Source organism: Arachis hypogaea, chromosome 3, assembly GCF_003086295.3.
Source record: "Arachis hypogaea cultivar Tifrunner chromosome 3, arahy.Tifrunner.gnm2.J5K5, whole genome shotgun sequence".
NCBI classification, from domain to species: Eukaryota; Viridiplantae; Streptophyta; class Magnoliopsida; order Fabales; family Fabaceae; genus Arachis; species Arachis hypogaea.
Window position 1 is genome coordinate 136,612,898 of NC_092038.1, and position 18,748 is coordinate 136,631,645.

General features: G+C 36.6%; 5 protein-coding genes across 10 annotated transcripts; 3 read left to right on the forward strand and 2 right to left on the reverse strand.

Annotated features, from left to right (window-relative positions):
- The first annotated feature begins 573 nt into the window (after positions 1 to 573).
- On the forward strand, positions 574 to 4,641 carry LOC112734243 (protein DETOXIFICATION 16). Of its 2 annotated transcripts, XM_025783483.3 has the most exons (8): positions 574 to 1,823; positions 1,986 to 2,530; positions 2,603 to 2,689; positions 2,787 to 2,843; positions 2,921 to 3,159; positions 3,272 to 3,390; positions 3,478 to 3,564; positions 4,142 to 4,641. In XM_025783483.3, the coding sequence occupies exons 1-8, from the start codon at positions 1,527 to 1,529 to the stop codon at positions 4,190 to 4,192; spliced, it is 1,482 nt and encodes a 493-aa protein (XP_025639268.1). In that variant the 5' UTR covers positions 574 to 1,526; the 3' UTR covers positions 4,193 to 4,641. The 2 variants fall into 2 exon arrangements, with proteins under 2 accessions (XP_025639268.1, XP_072084408.1); XM_072228307.1 differs by lacking the exon at positions 3,478 to 3,564 and having other exon boundaries at positions 756 to 1,823.
- LOC112734244 (cyclin-dependent kinase D-3) lies at positions 4,520 to 7,808 on the reverse strand. Of its 5 annotated transcripts, XR_011877963.1 has the most exons (8): positions 7,388 to 7,773; positions 6,580 to 6,878; positions 6,399 to 6,507; positions 6,074 to 6,199; positions 5,600 to 5,835; positions 5,278 to 5,516; positions 4,967 to 5,198; positions 4,520 to 4,818 (listed from the first exon to the last, which is right to left on the reverse strand). XR_011877963.1 is itself a non-coding variant. In XM_025783486.3 (7 exons), the coding sequence occupies exons 1-7, from the start codon at positions 7,490 to 7,492 to the stop codon at positions 4,761 to 4,763; spliced, it is 1,251 nt and encodes a 416-aa protein (XP_025639271.1). In that variant the 5' UTR covers positions 7,493 to 7,808; the 3' UTR covers positions 4,520 to 4,760. The 5 variants fall into 5 exon arrangements, 3 of the variants coding, with proteins under 3 accessions (XP_025639271.1, XP_025639274.1, XP_025639272.1); XR_003168340.3 differs by having other exon boundaries at positions 4,967 to 5,516; XM_025783486.3 differs by lacking the exon at positions 4,967 to 5,198 and having other exon boundaries at positions 5,199 to 5,516; positions 7,388 to 7,808.
- A 1,167-nt stretch (positions 7,809 to 8,975) lies between these two features.
- On the forward strand, positions 8,976 to 11,930 carry LOC112734245 (protein PLASTID MOVEMENT IMPAIRED 1). Its single transcript, XM_025783490.3, has one exon. The coding sequence runs from the start codon at positions 9,175 to 9,177 to the stop codon at positions 11,686 to 11,688; it is 2,514 nt and encodes an 837-aa protein (XP_025639275.1). The 5' UTR covers positions 8,976 to 9,174; the 3' UTR covers positions 11,689 to 11,930.
- A 271-nt stretch (positions 11,931 to 12,201) lies between these two features.
- On the forward strand, positions 12,202 to 14,641 carry LOC112734249 (20 kDa chaperonin, chloroplastic). The gene is made up of 6 exons (XM_025783494.3): positions 12,202 to 12,532; positions 12,611 to 12,785; positions 13,351 to 13,530; positions 13,654 to 13,809; positions 13,995 to 14,072; positions 14,327 to 14,641. The coding sequence occupies exons 2-6, from the start codon at positions 12,615 to 12,617 to the stop codon at positions 14,498 to 14,500; spliced, it is 759 nt and encodes a 252-aa protein (XP_025639279.1). The 5' UTR covers positions 12,202 to 12,532; positions 12,611 to 12,614; the 3' UTR covers positions 14,501 to 14,641.
- A 1,439-nt stretch (positions 14,642 to 16,080) lies between these two features.
- LOC112734247 (uncharacterized) lies at positions 16,081 to 18,620 on the reverse strand. Its single transcript, XM_025783493.3, has 4 exons — positions 17,879 to 18,620; positions 17,517 to 17,699; positions 17,337 to 17,396; positions 16,081 to 16,524 (listed from the first exon to the last, which is right to left on the reverse strand). Exons 1-4 carry the CDS (start codon positions 18,158 to 18,160, stop codon positions 16,237 to 16,239), a joined length of 813 nt encoding a protein of 270 aa, XP_025639278.1. The 5' UTR covers positions 18,161 to 18,620; the 3' UTR covers positions 16,081 to 16,236.
- Positions 18,621 to 18,748: the final 128 nt, after the last annotated feature.

Consider the following 18,748-nt stretch of genomic DNA (forward strand, 5'->3'; position numbering starts at 1 on the left):
TTATTGTCATCGTCTTCTTTTTTTCTTCGTCTTTTCCTATATATATTCAAGAATGATATTGGTTACAAAAATTTTAATACTCAATAAAAAAAAAAATTTGATGTAAAGCACAAAAAAAATTAATACACATACAACAAAATTTTTATATTATATCCATAAATTTATGTGTTACGAATCGTGCTGAATGTCAAAATTTCGGTGGTGCTCTATAACAATTTATGTGCTATATAATAAATTTTTGGTGGATACTACAATGAAAATTTTATAATTGTCTTCATGTGAATATATTTCTTTTTGACCCTTGGATAATAGATTGTATGGTTAGATTTTGATATTTATAAAAGTGTTGTTTTTGTTTAAAGTGTGGCTAAATAAATAAACCACACTTTTAAATAAAGTATCTTCATAAAAAGATATTTTTGCCATTTTCATTTGAGTAATTCTCTAAAATTTTTTTGGTGAAGAAGCGTGAAAACATAGAATCATGTGATAGCCGCTTGCTTTTTTTTATTTTTGTGGCTGAGCTTGCACCTTGGTTGAATTTAGTTAAAAAAACATTCACATGTAGCATTTGAAATGTTGTGACAGTTTAGAGCGTTAGTATTTGAAATGAAACTATTGAATACTAAATAGCAGAACGCAGAAGGGGCAATAGTTTAATCAAGTATTTAATTATAAAAGAAAAATTGAACTATTAATATTAGGAAAACAGGACTTACTTTTAAGTGAAATACAATAATAACAAAGATTTGTCTCACTAGATGGGGTCAGCTACATGAATCAAACGACGTCATTGAGTTCTGTCATGTATCATGTCTACAGAAAGATGGTTTACATGTATATCTCGTTTGACCATTTTCATGGATAGTTTTCTTAGGTCTTCTTCTCACATGTCCAAACCACTTGAGACGCGATTCTATCATCTTTTCCACAAAGGTGCTATTCTAACTCTCTCCCTTATATCTTCGTTCTTTATTTTATCCAATCGCGTATGACCACTCATCTATCTCAACATCTTCATCTCTGTCACACTTAGCTTTTGTTCGTGTTCCTTTTGGTCGTCCAACACTCCGTACCATAAAGCATAGCCGGTTTTATAGTAGTACGATAGAATTTACCATTAATTTACTTTTAAGCGAAATAAAAATAAGAAATTTAAACAACAACGAAAATTCATTACCAAGAAAGAAAACTGTACTAGTATTTAACTGCGTTTACATATAAATCAACAGTAACAAGCATTTACATATAGATCCTTAGTTAGAGTGGCAAATTGCACAAGTTGACAAGTATACTATGCCTACATAAAAGAGATACCTGTTGGATAATTATTTAAGGATAAAGAGTTGATTACAGTGTAGATGAAATCATAAAATAAAATATCTAAAGATGTAACAAGATGACAATGTGAGGAAAGTCGTTTTCTATAAAATATCGTGGTATTGGCATCTTTATTGTCTTGTAGTGTTCAGTCATGGTTATGCCTTACGCGAATGTGTTTGGATCTGCTCTCTATTGGGTAAACAATGGATAGAGAAGGTGGAAAGGGATCTCTGGAGCCTCTCTTGGAAAAGATCACAGTGGAAAGTAGGCTCAAGGTTGATGATATTGAACTAAAGAAGCACAAGGCAATAGAAAGAAGAGAAATCTTTGAAGAGGCAAGAAAGCAGTTATGGCTGGCAGGTCCTTTAGTAACCGTCTCTCTGCTCAATTATGGCCTGCAAGTCATATCTGTTATGTTCGTGGGTCATCTCGGTCAACTCCCTCTTTCCGGTGCTTCAATGGCTACTTCTTTTGCCTCTGTCACCGGTTTTAGCTTATTGGTAGGTTAGGTAACTTGCATTGTGTTTTCCTTAATTATTATTATTCAATTTTTTTTAAAAATTCATCTGTAGAGTTTTTTCTTCATATATAAACATAACTGCACATGAGTTTTCAATTTTTTTTTCTTTGGTTTCACTGAGATGTTATCACTTCACAAATAGATGGGAATGGCAAGTGCCTTGGACACTTTCTGTGGGCAGTCATATGGAGCAAAGCAGCATGGTATGGTAGGCATACATATGCAGAGAGCCATGCTCATTCTCATGATTCTTTGCATACCCCTTTCAATTATTTGGGCAAACACAGCATCCATTCTAACTGCTCTTGGCCAAGATCCTCAAATATCTTCAGAAGCTGGACAATATGCAAAGTTTATGATTCCGAGTCTTTTCGCCTATGGTCTCCTGCAGTGCCTCAACAGGTTCTTGCAAACCCAAAGTCTTGTGTTTCCAATGCTGTTCAGCTCTGGAGTTACCACTTTGCTGCATATTCTTATATGTTGGACTATGGTATTCAAATCCGGGCTGGGGAACAAAGGAGCTGCCATAGCAAATGCTATATCATACTGGTTGAATGTCTTCATCCTGATGCTCTATGTCAAGTTCTCGCCTTCATGTTTGAAAACATGGACTGGCTTTTCAAGAGAAGCATTCCATAACATCCCTTCTTTTATGAGGCTTGCCATTCCTTCAGCCGTTATGGTTTGGTAATTGTGTCATGTTCTCTTACTACTTTCTTACCAGCAATTTCTAACCCCTCTTATTTTTGTTCTCAACAGCCTGGAATCATGGTCCTTTGAAATGATGGTTCTCCTTTCTGGCCTTCTCCCAAATCCCAAGTTAGAAACATCGGTGCTTTCTATCTGGTTAGTTAGTGTCACGTTGACATTTTCTTTCAACATATTTTCATGCATATGTATTTATGTTTTGCAACCGGTTTTTTTGTTTTGTTTAATTAATCAGTTTGAACACTTCAACAACTGTTTGGACAATCCCATTTGGACTCAGCGGAGCAGTGAGGTGAGAGCAACTCTTTTTCAACTCTCAAACTTTGATGTAGTTAGAGTAACATGCTTCATGCTTGTTAATGTTTGCAGCACTCGTGTCTCGAATGAACTAGGAGCAGGTCATCCAAGGGCTGCACGTTTAGCTGTGTATTTCGTCTTTGCAATGGCCATGGTTGAAGGCATCTTTGTTGGGGCAATGATGATTTTGATACGCAATATCTGGGGCTATGCATATAGTAATGAAGAAGAAGTGGTCACATATGTAGCAACCATGTTGCCTATTCTGGCAACATCCATTTTCCTGGATTCACTTCAATGTGTTCTTTCAGGTTTTTATTTTTTAGTTTTTACTTCCCATCCAGAAAGAATGCTTCTACAACAAGGTGTCTGTGTATGAACATTTTTTATATGATACTGTTTGGTGTAATAATCTTCGTTTAGGTACGGCTAGAGGATGTGGTTGGCAAAAAATGGGTGCTCTGATCAATCTAGGATCATACTATTTAATTGGGATACCCGCAGCTATCTTATTCGCTTTTGTATTTCACATGGGTGGCAAGGTAAAACAAACAACAACACTCTTCTCTATTATTCACAGCTTAATAATGATTTAGATTTCAAGAAAAACAAAATGTGATTGTCTGTAGGGGCTTTGGCTGGGGATCATATGTGCACTCATTGTTCAAGTGTCATGTCTTCTTATCATTACAATACCCACTGATTGGGAGCAAGAGGTGAACGTTTCCCTTGATATGTTTTCATTAAGAGAAAAAGTGTAAATAACCATTTTAGCACTTGAAAAATCCAGATTTTGACAAAATGAATCCCAAAAAGTGTTAACAAGAAAAAGTGGACGAGTACTGGGGGTTTATGGTGGTCAATGAGGGAGGGGGGAGATGCTAGTGGGTGGGAAGGGGTGACAACAAAAATCATGGGGACTAGTCATACTGATGAAGGGTGGGAATGGTGGGGGTGAGGGGCTGGAGAAATTAGTTGAGAAGGGAGAAAGAAAATGTAAGGATATATTTGAAATTTCATAAGAAAATACAGAGGTATATCAGTAATTTTATAAATAATTAACAGTTGGTTGAGCAAATTAACTATTGACTAAATGTCTGGGTCATTTTGTCAAGTGAAATATATGTTTTAGAGGTCATTTTGTCATTATTATTTTTTGGATTTCATTTTGTTAAAATCTAAATCTTTCGGGTGCCAAAAAGACTATGTACTCAAAGAAAAACATTTACGATGTGGGTCTTTAGGATGATGATAATATAGTTAAACATTCCTGGAATGGTGTTTCATTTTCAGGCAAAGAAGGCTAAAGACAGTGTCCGTGTGTATGACAGCATATTGTCATGAGACAAATTTGATCACGCCATTCAAGAATAAAGCCAGCTTTGCAAGAAATTCTTGTTCGAACTTAGAACACTTTTTGTTAGTAAATAGCTTGAAAAAGAAAATGCAGTAGGAGGGGTTGATGACATAGGTATATGATTAATGTATATGATAAAGTTTGCCTCTCAAATACTTGTCCTCATAGGACCTGATGAATATGGATTGAGAACCATAAATTGCAAACTCAAGCATCATACCTGACATGTCAGCACTGAATTAAAGGCGGTGATGGGATTTCATGGACTCTCGAGTATACTAATTCTCTGAAAGCATGAATAAGAGAATTGAAAGGAGAGGAGAAAACATGCGGTTTATTATAATTCTTATTTTCTCTTTTCTTTTTCCGTATAGGCTATAGCAGTTACTTTTGGGTCACTGAATTACAAATAATATTCACCTCTTCTTCCTTTAAAGTTCTACAAATAAGCCATGAAGTCTACTCCACTACATTTCATCAAAAGCATTCTATTCTGCCCCTCTTGTCTTATTATACTTGGGCTAATGGCACGCCCAGAGAATACTGAATATTCATTCATTCTGGCTGTTGAAATTCTAGATCTAATTTTCTTTTTAAATGTGATCTGTCAGCGCTGCAGCACAGAAACAACGAAATCAAATTAAATTAAAGCATTTATAAGCAGAAAATAAATTCTATCAAACATCTGACTCATTCCTTCGAAGTTTCAATATTATTTAATAGGATACTACAAACATATCATGTTAACAAAAGCATATTACCATTTATCATATCAACACATTGGTCTCATCATTGCAGATAGCAATTCACTAGAACAATATTTCATCGTGGTATGTCATAATATGCTTTTGTAACCTGGATATTCTCTTCCACCGATATTGTATTTAGCGAAAGGTTTGGGATACATGAGCAAGCCGAAACATCAAGCATGAATATCATCCATGAATGTTTGTCTCCACTTTGGATTGATTCGGTGATCAATATTGTTTTTACCTGTTAATTGTAGGTCTATTTGGAGATTTTAATCCAAAGATAGAAAAGTCTACTGACATTGGAACTGGTTGGTTCTTGCCTGTATTATCACCAACTGTCTGTCTGAAATCACCGAAATTTCCATCATCATCCTTCACTCCTTGAAAAGAATTTCCTTCGAACCCATCACGCCCAGGCATCACTCTCCTAGACTTTCTTGGAGGTGATAACACAGTAGGACCCTGCTGCAAATCAAAATCAGAAGTCCTAGATTCCTTCTTGGGGGCTGGCCTAGGGAGCTTCTCTGGATCTGTGGGCAGAGGTGCAGAAGAAAAGTATCTAAATACAAAAAAAAGAAGGATAAATTAGGGAGAAAAGAACATTGCTGATGTCTTAAAGGGAAAGTGAAGGAAGGCACATACCTGTGCTCTAGTGCCTGCTGCACTGAAATTCTAGCTTTTGGATCATATGTAAACATCTTTGACAATAGATCTAAAGCATCGTCACTTGCTGTTGGAAATAAAGTACGCAAAGGGGGGGCAGGAACATTTTGATATTCAACGTAATCTGGAAGATATACCATATCAGGCCACTGAGCAGGTGTTGGAGTGCCAAATGCTGCAAAAATCTTGCCTAACTGATCGATATCACTTGAACCCTGATAAATTATGAAAATAAACTAATGAGAAAAACCAGAAAACAGAATTTTAATTATTACCACACTAATGAGAATAAGATAGAAGCCTAAATCAACATTAATTATGCCTACATATATCAATTATAGCCAATAAATTATCAACTCTAAAATATTAAGCCTCGTGTACTTTAGGACAAACAACCATTAACCACAAAGAATAAACCATATTACCTAGTTACCATGATAGTTTTTTTTTCACCTGCAAAAAGGGTCGGCGGAGAAGAAGTTCAGCAAAAATACAAGCTGCAGCCCAAACATCTACCCCTGAACCATATTGCTTCGCACCAAATAATAGCTCAGGTGCTCTGTACCACCGAGCAAACACCTACTCATGTATAAAACACAAAAGTATTGAGTGTATGGAATGTTGATCCACTAACATAAAGTGCAAAGCACCGAATATATAGGATGCAAGTGAAACTAGTTTCTAGCATCAAAACCGTTATTATTAGTGAAAATCAATTCCTGTCATATTGACATGCATGCACAATAATCCAGATACCAGTATGCATAGGTAAGCATACCTGATGTGTGAACCTTCTATCCGGACTTCCAAATATCCGTGCCAAACCAAAATCTGCAAGCTTCAGCTGTCCATGAGATCCTATCAACAAATTATTTGGCTTCATATCCCTGAAAATGTATAAGCAGAGTTTGAGCTCAGCATAACTACTTTGTACCAATCAAAACCTCAGAATACCATACCTATGCAAAACCCATTTCTTGTGGCAAAAGGCAAGACCCTTTAGCGTCATTTGGAGGTAGGATTTTGTATCAGCTGGAGAAAGAAAAATATTTCGGTCTCGTATGACGGCTTCAAGGTCCGTCTCCATGAATTCGAATACAAGATGTAAATTCCCTTTATGCGGGAATGCATCGATTAACTCAATAATGTTGGGATCTTTGAGCTCTTTAAGAAGTTTAATTTCTCTGAGTGCTGTAAAGTTGACCCCTTCTTTCTGCTTGCCAAGTCGAATTTTCTTAATCGCAACCGTTTGTCCGGTCTGTCAATGCAATGGATTCATTTTGATAAGAAACACAATGTGGTGACAATACTGCCATTTTTATCATTGAATAAACGCATACAAAGTTTACAAAACCCATGCTGAAACTACTTAGAAAGCTTATGGATCACTTTCTCAAACTCAATGATCCACACCATACATGACCCTTTCTAAATAATCATTTGTATTGAAAGAAGGAAAGATAATTTGGTAAAGCATCCTAATCAAATTGTTGAGAAATAACCTCCTAGAATCAAATTCAGGAACCCAAAGCAAATAAAAGCATGATTACTTTCCAAATTAAATATACCTATACAAATATGTATTTTCCCTGATTTCAGTGAATTTTTTTGCATAAACTTAAAAAAAACAAAAACAAAAACAAAAACAAAAAAAATTTCACAACCCAGAAAACTGAACATACAATAAATCGTTCTTTTCACTGAAAAATCCCAATAAGCTTGTCCAAAAGCTGAATCAGATAGCAGAAGACAGTAGAGGGAAATTACGTGAGTATCAATGGCTTTGTATACAACTCCGTAGGTACCTTCACCAAGGATTTCACGCTTCAGATACCTATCGGCGACCTTTTTGGAGGGATCCGGGTCTGTCATTTTTGTTGCTAATGCTAATTTCAGTTCAAAAATTGAGAATTTGCAAGTGGGTCATCTAGACAGCAAATTAGGGCTTTATCAGAAATGAAAATCGTTGAATCGCTGAAGCACTGAAAACGGCAAAATGGGCAGTGCCTGAAATCTAAAACGGCAGCATGCGAATGTTCCAAGGTTATCCCACAAATAATGCCATCTTCAATAATAATCGTCGAATCTATACTTTTATAATAGTGTTTTTTTAACCATGTGAGAGTTTTGGTGATTTTTTTTATATGGAGACCATTCGATTTGTAAATTTTAACTTCTTAAAAATTTTTAAAATACAAAATTGACCTTAAATCTGTGAACTTATATTTTTTTTTTTTTTGGTGACTCATCTGTGAACTTATATAAATCTGATATTTTAATTTATAAATTTAAATTTTTTAAAATTTTTAAAACACAAAATTAATTTTTTAATTTGTAAACTTACATAAATCTAATATTCTGATTTGTAAATTCTTGGAATTTGAATTTAACTCTCCTCAAATTGGACTATTAGTTTTTCTCTCCTGAATTTAGTGTCTTTAATTTGTGTTTCAAAAAAAAAAAAAAAAAAAAATCAATTCCATATTCATTAAAAACACACAAATTCTCCATAACCATAAACAACACATCATGAGGATCTCTATCTAAAACAATGAACCTTAATTTTTTTTCATAAATATTTTTTTGGATTTGTGATTTAAAACTTTGCTTAGAATCACTTTGTATTGTTATCTCTAAAATTTTATAAAAAATTTAAAATAAAAATAAAAATAAAAACACAAATCAAATGAATTTTTATTTTTTTAAATGCTAAACTCTAGATATATTTTTTGTGTTTCGATAATCTACTTCACTTTATAGTGTTTTTTTTAATGGAATAATAAGCATCAGAACTTTAATATTCAGGATATAGTTGCATAGTTTGAGGATTTGTTTGGGTGGATTTTTTAGAAATAAGTTTAGTGATTTTTTTAATTTATTAATTATGTTTAGATATAATAATATAAAAATATTTTTTACTTATTTATTATGTAAAAATACTTTTAATAAAATAACTTTTTAAAAAAAATAAATTATAATTTTTTAAAAATATATTTTTTTAATTTTTTTAATATTTTTTTTTATTATTAAAAATTTGTCAAAGGTAATAAAAAAAAAAAGACTTCAAGACTCCAAACAAAAGTCCCGAATCGTGAGAAAGTAAAATATAATTTCCTTTTCCACTAGCTTACAGTTCCAGTGGTTATTCCTTGACAACGTAAAATAAAATGAATGTTTAGTTGGTAGAAACATAAAATGAAGATTGTCCATAGACTTACTGGCTAGCTTTGATGAAAAGATGCACACAAACACCCATCAATGATTATGGCTTTAACAGAACAGACATCCTGACTTGCGACCAATTATTGGTAAAAACAAAAATGGAAATTTCAGTGGCTATCAAACAAGAAAGGTTAGGCTAACATTAAATTCTGTGGGACCAGTTTGTCTAATCCAATATCCGTTTTCAGAGTTGTCTTACCCAGCAATGCCACCATTCATCTTCTATCCTCCACACATCCATTTTCTTGGTTCACAAAGCACCACCAACATCCCACATTCATCCTCTTATCTTCCTCTTTCTCCAAACCAGCAGCATTCATTCCTTGCATTCCATGGCTGCTGATTCCTCTTCTGCCAATGCTTTCCTTGAAGAACTAGAGGCCCTCAGTGACTCCCTCTACAAATCACACACAACTCGAAGAACAGCTTCCCTTGTCCTGCCACGAACTTCATCTCCTTCTGTTCCATCTGCCCAAGAAGAAGATGTCAAAGTCAATGCAAAACCTCGATCACGCCGCCTGTCCTTGTCCCCATGGCGATCAAGGCCGAAGCTTGAAGATGCCAAGGCACCACCAACTACTCAGTCACCGGGAGAAACCAGAAAGCTAGATGAGTCGTCCGGTGACGGTGACAAGAAAGGGATTTGGAGCTGGAAGCCTATCCGGGCTTTGTCTCATATTGGAATGCAGAAACTAAGCTGTTTATTCTCCGTTGAAGTGGTTGCAGCACAAGGCCTTCCTTCTTCCATGAATGGCCTTAGGCTCTCTGTGTGTGTTAGAAAGAAAGAGACAAAGGACGGTGCTGTTAAGACCATGCCATCACGTGTTACACAAGGAGCTGCAGATTTCGAAGAGACTCTTTTCATCAGGTGCCATGTTTATGCCACCCAAGCTGGTGGAGCTGCAAAGCAGGTTAAGTTTGAGCCACGCCCCTTTTTGATATACCTTTTCGCAGTTGATGCTAAAGAGCTTGATTTTGGAAGAAGCTCGGTGGATTTGAGCGAGCTCATCAAAGAATCCATTGAGAAAAACCATGAAGGAACACGAGTTCGCCAATGGGACACAAGCTTCAGCTTGTCTGGAAAGGCAAAGGGAGGAGAACTTGTTCTCAAACTGGGATTCCAGATCATGCAGAAAGATGGTGGACTCGATATATATAATCAACTCGAGAATCCAAATTCAAATTCAAATTCCAAGACCAGCTCCAGCTCCAGCAAGTTGAGAAATTTCTCATCTTTTGCTCGCAAACAATCCAAGACGTCCTTCAGCATGCCTAGTCCCAGAATGACAAGCAAAAATGATGCACGAAGGCAGGCAGATATTCAAGGAATGGATGATTTGAATCTTGATGACCCAAACCCGAAACCTGAAAAGGTGGAGGATTTCGATCTTCCTGATTTCGAGGTTGTTGACAAAGGTGTTGAGGTTCAAGAGAAGGAAGAAGATGGAGGGGAATCTGAGAAACCTTTACCAGTCAAATCAACTCCTCCAGGTGAAGTTGTCAAGGAAATAGTCCATGATCATCTGCATCTCACTAGATTGAGTGAGCTTGATTCAATTGCCCAGCAGATAAAAGCTCTTGAGTCGATGATGGGAGAAGATGATAAGTATATGAAATTAGAGGACGAGACACAATCGCAAAGGCTAGATGCAGACGAAGAAACTGTGACGATGGAGTTTCTTCAGCTGCTTGAGGATCAAGACTTCAAAGGATACTCATTCAATCAACCTGAAATTCCACCATTACAACTTGAAGGACAGAAGGAATCTTCTTCTGCAGATGCTGAATCCAAGGTGTATCTGCCTGACCTTGGAAAGGGTTTGGGCTGTGTAGTTCAAACCAGAGATGGAGGCTACTTAGCTTCCATGAATCCATTAGATATGGCTGTGGAGAGGAAAGATACCCCAAAGCTAGCAATGCAGATGTCAAAGCCCTTTGTGTTGGAATCACATCAAAGCGTGACTGGCTTTGAGTTGTTTCAAAAACTGGCTGGTATTGGTCTTGATGAACTCAGCTCTCAAATTTTGTCATTGATGCCCATAGATGAACTTAGGGGCAAAACTGCAGAACAGGTGGCTTTTGAAGGCATTGCTTCTGCCATCATACATGGCAGGAGCAAGGAAGGAGCCAGTTCAAGCGCCGCTCGCATAGTTTCTTCCGTGAAAAGTATGGCAAATGCTATGAGCTCAGGAAGAAAAGAACGAATTTCGAGTGGCATTTGGAATGTGGATGAAGATCCGGTCAGTGCAGAGAAACTTCTGGCTTTTGCAATGCAGAAGATTGAATCAATGGCAGTGGAAGCATTGAAAATTCAAGCAGAAATGGCTGAGGAAGAAGCTCCGTTTGAAGTTTCTGCACTCAGCTCAAAGAAAGGGGACATTGAGAGTGGGAAAGAGATTTTGGCTTCTGCTTCTTCACTTGAGGATTGGATCAAAGATAATGCAAGTTCTGAGAGTGAAGCAGAAAAGGCCACACTGATGTTGGTTGTCCAATTGAGGGATCCGCTGAGACGCTATGAAGCAGTTGGAGGGCCTATGTTAGTAGTTGTTCATGCAACACAGGCGGAGGAGAAGGAAGAGGAGGAGGAGAAGAAGTTCAAATTAAGTAGCATGCATGTGGGAGGCTTCAAGGTGAGGAGTGGCACAAAAAAGAATTCATGGGACAGTGAGAGACAGAGGCTAACTGCAATGCAATGGTTGGTCTCATATGGCTTTGGAAAGGCAGCAAAGAAAGGGAAGCAAGCATTGCAAAAGGGGCAAGACCTGTTATGGACTATTTCCTCCCGAATTGTGGCTGACATGTGGCTTAAAACCATGAGAAATCCAGATATCAAGCTTCTAAAGTGATGATGATTCGTTTGTGCAGATTTAAGTATGAGCATAAGCACTGTGTATATGTCTATGCCATGTCAAATATTTCATTGATAGAGGGATATATTACATTTTCTTTTCTTTTCTGCTTCTTTCTCAGTTCATGTTTGTTATTACTTTGGTTGGATCAGACATAAGTGCAAAAGCATACCTTTTTTACAAAAACCTTTTGTATACATACGTGGTTGTGGCAATACAGAATGTTGAGAAGTTACTTACATGAGATTATTTTATCTATGCTTTATTGATATAATATTTTAATGTTTGCACGAATTATGAAGTTACAATAATTGCATTAACACAATGAGAATTGTGTTGTTAAGGGCAGGGTATATAAACATGTTGCCTGAAAAAATTGAAAAGAAAAAAAAGCAAGCGAATTAAATAAGTCAACCAATAAAGACTGTGTTTTCTTACACAAGTGGCAATTTATGTATCATGAGTTTTATGTGAACAAGTATATATACAGCATAAGTATAAATAAGTTTCACTGAACCATGCATTGGAGGTCACCATGGCTCTTCATCCGTTAGTTGCAGGGATCCAGCTTGTGTTGTGAAAACGGGGCGGATTTTCCAAACCGGGTTCCTTTTAGTGGCTTTAGGCCCAGGACAAAAAAAAAAAAAAAAACTAACTACTCGCTATCCACTCTCGAGCGGGACATAGAGCACATATGCTGGTTCAATCTAGAAGCATCTTTTATATCAGATAAAACCCAACCAACCTCCCTCTCTCCTAATCCTAATCGTCTTAGGGTTTTTATCATCTTTTCATTCACTGCCTTCGCACTCTCGCACTCACTCTTCCTTCTTCCACGAAGGTAATTGTGAATTGGATAATGATAATAATAATAATAATAACCTCATCAATTTCTTATCAAATCTGTTTTGCTCTGCAGTGCAATGGCGACAGCTCAGCTAACAGCATCCTCAATTTCCTCGAGGAACGTGTCGTCGTTCGAAGGGCTTCGACCTTCGGCAGTTCAGTTCCCCTCCGTCGTCAGAATTGGAACCCTCACTCAAAGGTCCTTCCGGGGTTTGGTTGTGAAAGCCGCAACTGTTGTTGCTCCAAAGGTTCATTTTTTACTTCAAAGTTTCTGTTTATAATTATTATTAGGATAGAGAAATTTGTTGTAATTCGGTTAAAACAGTACTATAATTGTGCAATAGTTTTTGTTTAATTACTGTGTATGTTGGGAATATTGTAGAAGTTTGATATTGTCAGTAGCATTTTAGAAGATTAGAAGATGGAATTAAACACTTGTTTTTCAGGGTTTGACTTAGTATATGCAGTGCGAGCACAATTTATTTGCTTAAAATACATAAGTATAGTACAAAGCTTGTTGAAGAATGCAAATAGTCCTGAATCAAAACAGCTTCAGGGACCAGCATTTTTTTATTTTAGGTATTCTGGTCAGGATTAAAGTTTGTAGTTTTTTTTTTTTTTTTCACTTAATGTCTTATTTCTTTTCCGCTGTTGTCAATTGAAGTTGGATTATTCTACCAAATTACTACATGATTGTCGGATAATTATTGATATGTAAGCCTGGAGATTTTTATTACAAAATTTTGGAGTACTCAATGTATGGGTTTTGTAACCCATTCCTGTAATGTCCCTGAGTGAGTGTTTCTCTTGCAGTACACTGCTATTAGGCCTCTTGGCGACAGAGTACTGGTTAAAATTAAGGAAGCAGAAGAGAAGACGGACGGAGGAATTCTACTTCCTTCAACTGCTCAAACAAAGCCACAGGGTGGTGAAGTTGTTGCTGTTGGAGAGGGGAAATCTGTTGGGAAGAGCAAAATAGAGATTAGTGTGCAGGTATAGCTGATCTCTTAGAATCAATTAGCTTTTTAGTTATTTATCTTTTTCTTTTCTATTCTTTTTCGAGGCAGTGTGATTTTCTTGCCAATCTTAACTTATTTGATGCTTTCCTTTGTACAGACTGGTGCACAAGTTGTGTATTCGAAGTATGCTGGTACTGAGGTGGAGTTCAATGGGGCAAAGCATCTTATACTGAAGGACGATGACATTGTTGGTATCCTCGAGACCGAAGAGATCAAGGATCTTAAACCGTTGAATGATAGAGTCTTAATACAGGTTTGATCCTATCTTAGTTAGAGAGCAGGATTTGATCATTTGACAATCATATATATTTTGTATTTCTGCAATCCTTATTGTTTATACTTTGGATTGACATTTATTATCCAAAAGTGTAGCCTTGTAAGGCACCTGATAGTTATAACAATATCTAAACCTTTCTATTGGTTCATTTCTGACTGCAGGTTGCACAAGCAGAGGACAAAACTGCAGGTGGTTTGTTGCTTACCGAAGCAACCAAGGAGAAACCTTCGATCGGAACGGTAAGTTTTTTTAATTACTCTCTTCTTTGTAAAGGTAGTATACTTTACCCAATAACTCTAATGAATACGATTGCTTTGAGGCCTGTTTGGTACCCTGAAAATGAGTATAATTTATTAAGAAAATCTTGAATATAGAGATGACACTAAAAAAAACAAAAAGCAAACAGAGATTTTTTTCATTGGCCCCTTATTTAGTGTGTTAAACAATAATTTTGACTGAACAAAATCTGTTGTAATGTGTTGAATGTTGTTAGGTGATTGCGGTGGGCCCAGGGCCTCTTGATGAGGAAGGTAACAGGAAACCGTTGTCTGTTAATCCTGGGAACACAGTGTTGTACTCCAAATATGCTGGGAACGACTTCAAGGGAAAAGATGGTTCGGACTACATTGCATTGAGGGTCTCAGATATCATGGCTGTCCTTTCCTAGTAGTAACAAGTTGTTCTCTGTTTTGTAACTTCAAAATTTTGTGCTCTTGAGGAAAATGGATTATTTTTTATCTACGATGACAACTGAAACATAGCTCATTGCAATTATCTTAGAAAATCTACAAACTTCTGGTGATGTCAATTGTTTTCCAGTTGTCTGTAATTTCCACCTCACCTCAAATTTTCCAAAAGCATGTAGGGAATCTTTTAGGGAATTTTAAAATCATTGTGATCAATGGTAGATTAAATAGAGAACAGTATAATATCTAGATTCGAGAAATTACAAGGTGTTCATTTAATTTCGGGCCTAAAAAGTTTAGCCTTCATCGACGTTATGCACACTCTAGGTATGGTTCAGCATGCACTATGCTAATTTAATGGGTTTAATTTGAATTACACCAATTTCAACATTCCTTATGGCAATATATTTTCTTTGCCCTCTACCTCCACCTTCCCCTCCTTTCCTGTGCTCCCGTTTGGATGCAATACCGCACCTTACTACTCAGGTGATCTGCTGTCTATCGTAGGCAAAGTGATTTTCAATCTTAACTCTGCATGATGATGGATGTCATCGTTGCAGCTGGCCACTTCTTCGCCCCCAATTTCCACGTCTAGCTGGGCAAGAGGATAAAACAACTCTGGATTTTGGACAAGGCTTCAAGTACCTTTCACCATGTAATCAGAACCATTAATGTGGTACTTATTAGCATGAAAAGATGTTAGGCTTCTGCTTCTTCACTTGAGGATTGGATCAAAGATAATGCTAGTTCTGAGAATGAAGCAGAAAAGGCCACACTGATGCTGGTTATCCAATTGAGGGATCCGCTGAGACGCTATGAAGCAGTTGGAGGGCCTATGTTAGTAGTTGTTCATGCAACACAGGCGGAGGAGAAGGAAGGGGAGGAAGAGAAGTAGTTCAAATTAAGCAGCATGCATGTGGGAGGCTTCAAGGTGAGGAGTGGCACAAACAGGAATTCATGGGACAATGAGAGACAGAGGCTAACTGCAATGCAATGGTTGGTCTCATATGGCTTTGGAAAGGCAGCAAAGAAAGGGAAGCAAGCATTGCAAAAGGGGCAAGACCTGTTACGGACTATTTCCTCCCGAATTGTGGCTGACATGTGGCTTAAAACCATGAGAAATCCAGATATCATGCTTCTAAAGTGATAATGATTCGTTTGTGCAGATTTAAATATGAACATAGCACTGTGTATATGTCTATGCCGTGTCAGATATTTCATGGATAGAGGAATATATTACATTTTCTTTTCTTTTCTTTTCTGCTTCTTTCTCAGTTCATGTTTGTTATTACTTTGGTTGGATCAGACAAAAGTGCAAAAGCATACCTTTTTTACAAAAACCTTTTGTATACATACGTGGTTGTGGCAATACAGAATGTTGAGAAGTTACTTACATGAGATTATTTTATCTATGCTTTTATTATTGACATAATATTTTAATGTTTGCACGAATTATGAAGTTACAATAATTGCATCAACCCAATGAGAAATGTGTTGTTAAGGGCAGGGTATATAAACATGATGCCTGAAAAAAATGAGAAGAAAAAAAAAAGCAAGCGAATTAAACAAGTCAACCAATAAAAACTGTGTTTTCTTACACAAGTGGCAATTTATGTATCATGAGTTTTATGTGAACAAGTATATACACAGCATAAGTATAAATAAGTTTCACTGAACCTTAAATTTATCTACACAGAGGGGAAGAAACTTGGAAGATTCAAGTGTACACACGTTTACAGCGACACCAAAATGCAGTTCCTCCACCTCGGCCACGGGCAACAGCTATTTCGTCATCAATATAAAACCAGATGAAGAAAGGATCCTTAGTACTTGGTTCCCTGTCTTCCTTTTTCCCTAGGTTGATCTGTAAAGGTCCCAAGGGTCCAACTTTTATTCTAAGGTTCTCAAAAATAAAAGCCAGTATTCTCTTTTTCCATGAAAGCCGTCCTTCGAATGTTAATTGTCCAATCGGTCCAAGGTATACACCATTTTCAATCCTCTTTGCCTAACATTTCACAATACTAGTTTAGAAACAAACAATCACAAAACCTGCTGAACTTTCTCTGAAGATATTATAGCCAAAAGTTGATGATTGAAATATACAACTACAAATAATTAGATTAACAAGTAACAGTAATAATTGTAATACGAGTTTGCTTGAATGAGAAGGGATAAAGCGAATCAATAACAGATGTGAGTGAAATAGACATTCCAGAAAAACTGTTAACTAAGATGCAGAACTGCAGAAGGGTCTTATGTGAATGAAATGGATACTTGATATAATGTGTCCTCACTCCCTACATATGAGCTATTATTAACTGCTTTGACACAACATTCATAGTCAAGTTTTATTTAACAGTTCTCTCTTGCCCTTAAAAAACTGACTAATCAATCTTACTTTATAATTTAAGTTGAAGTAGCCCCAACTAGGATGGAGGCAATTAAAGATCGTCTTCACCCGAAGTGGACCATTTATCCCTTCCCCTCCAGATGGTGCAATACTGCAATGCTTGACTCAATTATTCTTCTAAACGTTTATACAGAAAATACGACGTGTTTGATATTGGATATAAACCAGTATTATCAAAGGCAATGAAAAACTAACTACAATATGAACTGACAATCAATGTACAGAGAAACAGCTTATCCCTCATGCCCAAAGATGCACTTATCAGTTATCAATAACATTCTTCTGATGTTTCTTGCTTTATCAATAAGTAGCACAAAATAACAAAGAACATTGAAAGCTTCTCATAGACGAAAATGTGGTGCTAGCATCAGGTGAAAAATAGATAGATAATACAAAGTGAGACTTACAGCAGCATCAAACCTCTGAACAGCTGTGAGAGGAAAATATCGACCCCCCTTCAATTGTTTCTAAAACGCCGCACAAAAGTATGGTAAGTATAAATTGCCAAGCACAAGCATGCAAAGGGAGAAACAGAATTATAGCCAAAGAAGAACGAGCAAACAAAAAAGTGATAGAAATATGTTCACCTCAGCGGTGAAAATTAGCATCCATGTCCTCCCAGGAGATTCATTGCCACCCAGGGTTTCAAGAAAGCCAGAAGGATCAATTTTCGCTTTCTCAATGACAGAAAGTGCAGACAGAACCTTCTCTGCTGCTACCTTTCTAGTCTTAGCTGCATCTTTTAGCACTTCCACACTTTCCTCTACTTCCTAAGCAGACATGAAAATAAATAAATAAAGCATATCAAATTCAAATCAAAACACCAAGGAAACTCGAAGCAGGGCAAGAATCATTGCCTGAAAAGCTACCCTAAGGATTCAAAATTCATCATCTTGACTATTCTAAAAGAATCAAACCGAACTGAAAAGAAGGCAAGGAAAAAGTATACCTTGCTGGGTTTGTCATCCTCAACAAGAAGTGGGGTTGAGGAAAGTTGTTCTCTTTCAGTGTCATCAAGGGTCGCTCTGGTTCTCGTTCTTTCTCTGCGAAATTTAACACGGTAGTGACACTGATAGTTCGTTCCTCCGAGTCTGTGAGGAGTGGCATTCTTGTTTTTAGATTGTGCTGAGAGCTTTGATGCTTTATGGGATCTTATCAATGGACACCAACTTGGGAAGGATTTAATCCACAACACATGAGATGGTGCTGTTTGCAAGCTCATCATGGCCATTAAAATAGAAAATAAAAATATTTTGATATTGTTTCGGGCTAAGCAGATGCATTATTCCATTTCTCTTCTTATGTGGTCCTCAAATATTTATTATCATTATTAATTAATAATTATCATTGTTAGCCGCTGGAATTCGTGACACAAAAAAGAAAGAAAGAAACAACAGCCTCTAATAGCAATACCACATTTCCTCGGCTTAGTGTCACTTTGTATTTGCTTTTTCAGTTTCTTCAACTTATAACTGTACTCGCAATAAGAATTTAGGCAGTCAAAACCGTACCTACAAATGAGGTTATCTTAGTTTGAAATTTAATGTGTAATTTGACTAATTTCACACATCAAACTCAACCAAAACTATGTAGTCCAAATTGAGTCAATTTGACAAAAAACACATTTAATATTTATGTCTCATTAATTTCCAAATATTTGCTTCTCAAAACCCAATTCAGCATACTTATAATGAGAATTATGAGCAATCCCCTCGAACAATTTTGGCAGCTAAAAAATATTCACTTCACAGATGCGATCAAGAAGACTCCATTAACCACTATAGACGGTGGTAACCCACTTGAAAATTCATCATAAAAA

What these genes read in the sequence shown, in the direction of transcription:
- LOC112734243 (XM_025783483.3), top strand. Translation starts at nt 1,527, where the DNA reads ATGGATAGAGAAGGTGGAAAGGGATCTCTGGAGCCTCTCTTGGAAAAG. An exon ending in GGACTCAGCGGAGCAGTGAG is followed by an intron (nt 2,844 to 2,920) that starts GTGAGAGCAACT and finishes TAATGTTTGCAG; the next exon opens with CACTCGTGTCTCGAATGAAC. An exon ending in ACTTCAATGTGTTCTTTCAG is followed by an intron (nt 3,160 to 3,271) that starts GTTTTTATTTTT and finishes ATCTTCGTTTAG; the next exon opens with GTACGGCTAGAGGATGTGGT.
- LOC112734244 (XM_025783486.3), bottom strand. Translation starts at nt 7,492, where the DNA reads ATGACAGACCCGGATCCCTCCAAAAAGGTCGCCGATAGGTATCTGAAG. An exon ending in TCCGCCGACCCTTTTTGCAG is followed by an intron (nt 5,836 to 6,073) that starts GTGAAAAAAAAA and finishes ATAATTTATCAG; the next exon opens with GGTTCAAGTGATATCGATCA. An exon ending in AATAGACCTACAATTAACAG is followed by an intron (nt 4,819 to 5,198) that starts GTAAAAACAATA and finishes TCTGTGCTGCAG; the next exon opens with CGCTGACAGATCACATTTAA.
- LOC112734245 (XM_025783490.3), top strand. Translation starts at nt 9,175, where the DNA reads ATGGCTGCTGATTCCTCTTCTGCCAATGCTTTCCTTGAAGAACTAGAG.
- LOC112734249 (XM_025783494.3), top strand. Translation starts at nt 12,615, where the DNA reads ATGGCGACAGCTCAGCTAACAGCATCCTCAATTTCCTCGAGGAACGTG. An exon ending in ATGATAGAGTCTTAATACAG is followed by an intron (nt 13,810 to 13,994) that starts GTTTGATCCTAT and finishes TTCTGACTGCAG; the next exon opens with GTTGCACAAGCAGAGGACAA. An exon ending in AGAAACCTTCGATCGGAACG is followed by an intron (nt 14,073 to 14,326) that starts GTAAGTTTTTTT and finishes GAATGTTGTTAG; the next exon opens with GTGATTGCGGTGGGCCCAGG.
- LOC112734247 (XM_025783493.3), bottom strand. Translation starts at nt 18,160, where the DNA reads ATGGCCATGATGAGCTTGCAAACAGCACCATCTCATGTGTTGTGGATT. An exon ending in AGGATGACAAACCCAGCAAG is followed by an intron (nt 17,700 to 17,878) that starts GTATACTTTTTC and finishes ATGTCTGCTTAG; the next exon opens with GAAGTAGAGGAAAGTGTGGA. An exon ending in TTCAGAGGTTTGATGCTGCT is followed by an intron (nt 16,525 to 17,336) that starts GTAAGTCTCACT and finishes GTGAAATGTTAG; the next exon opens with GCAAAGAGGATTGAAAATGG.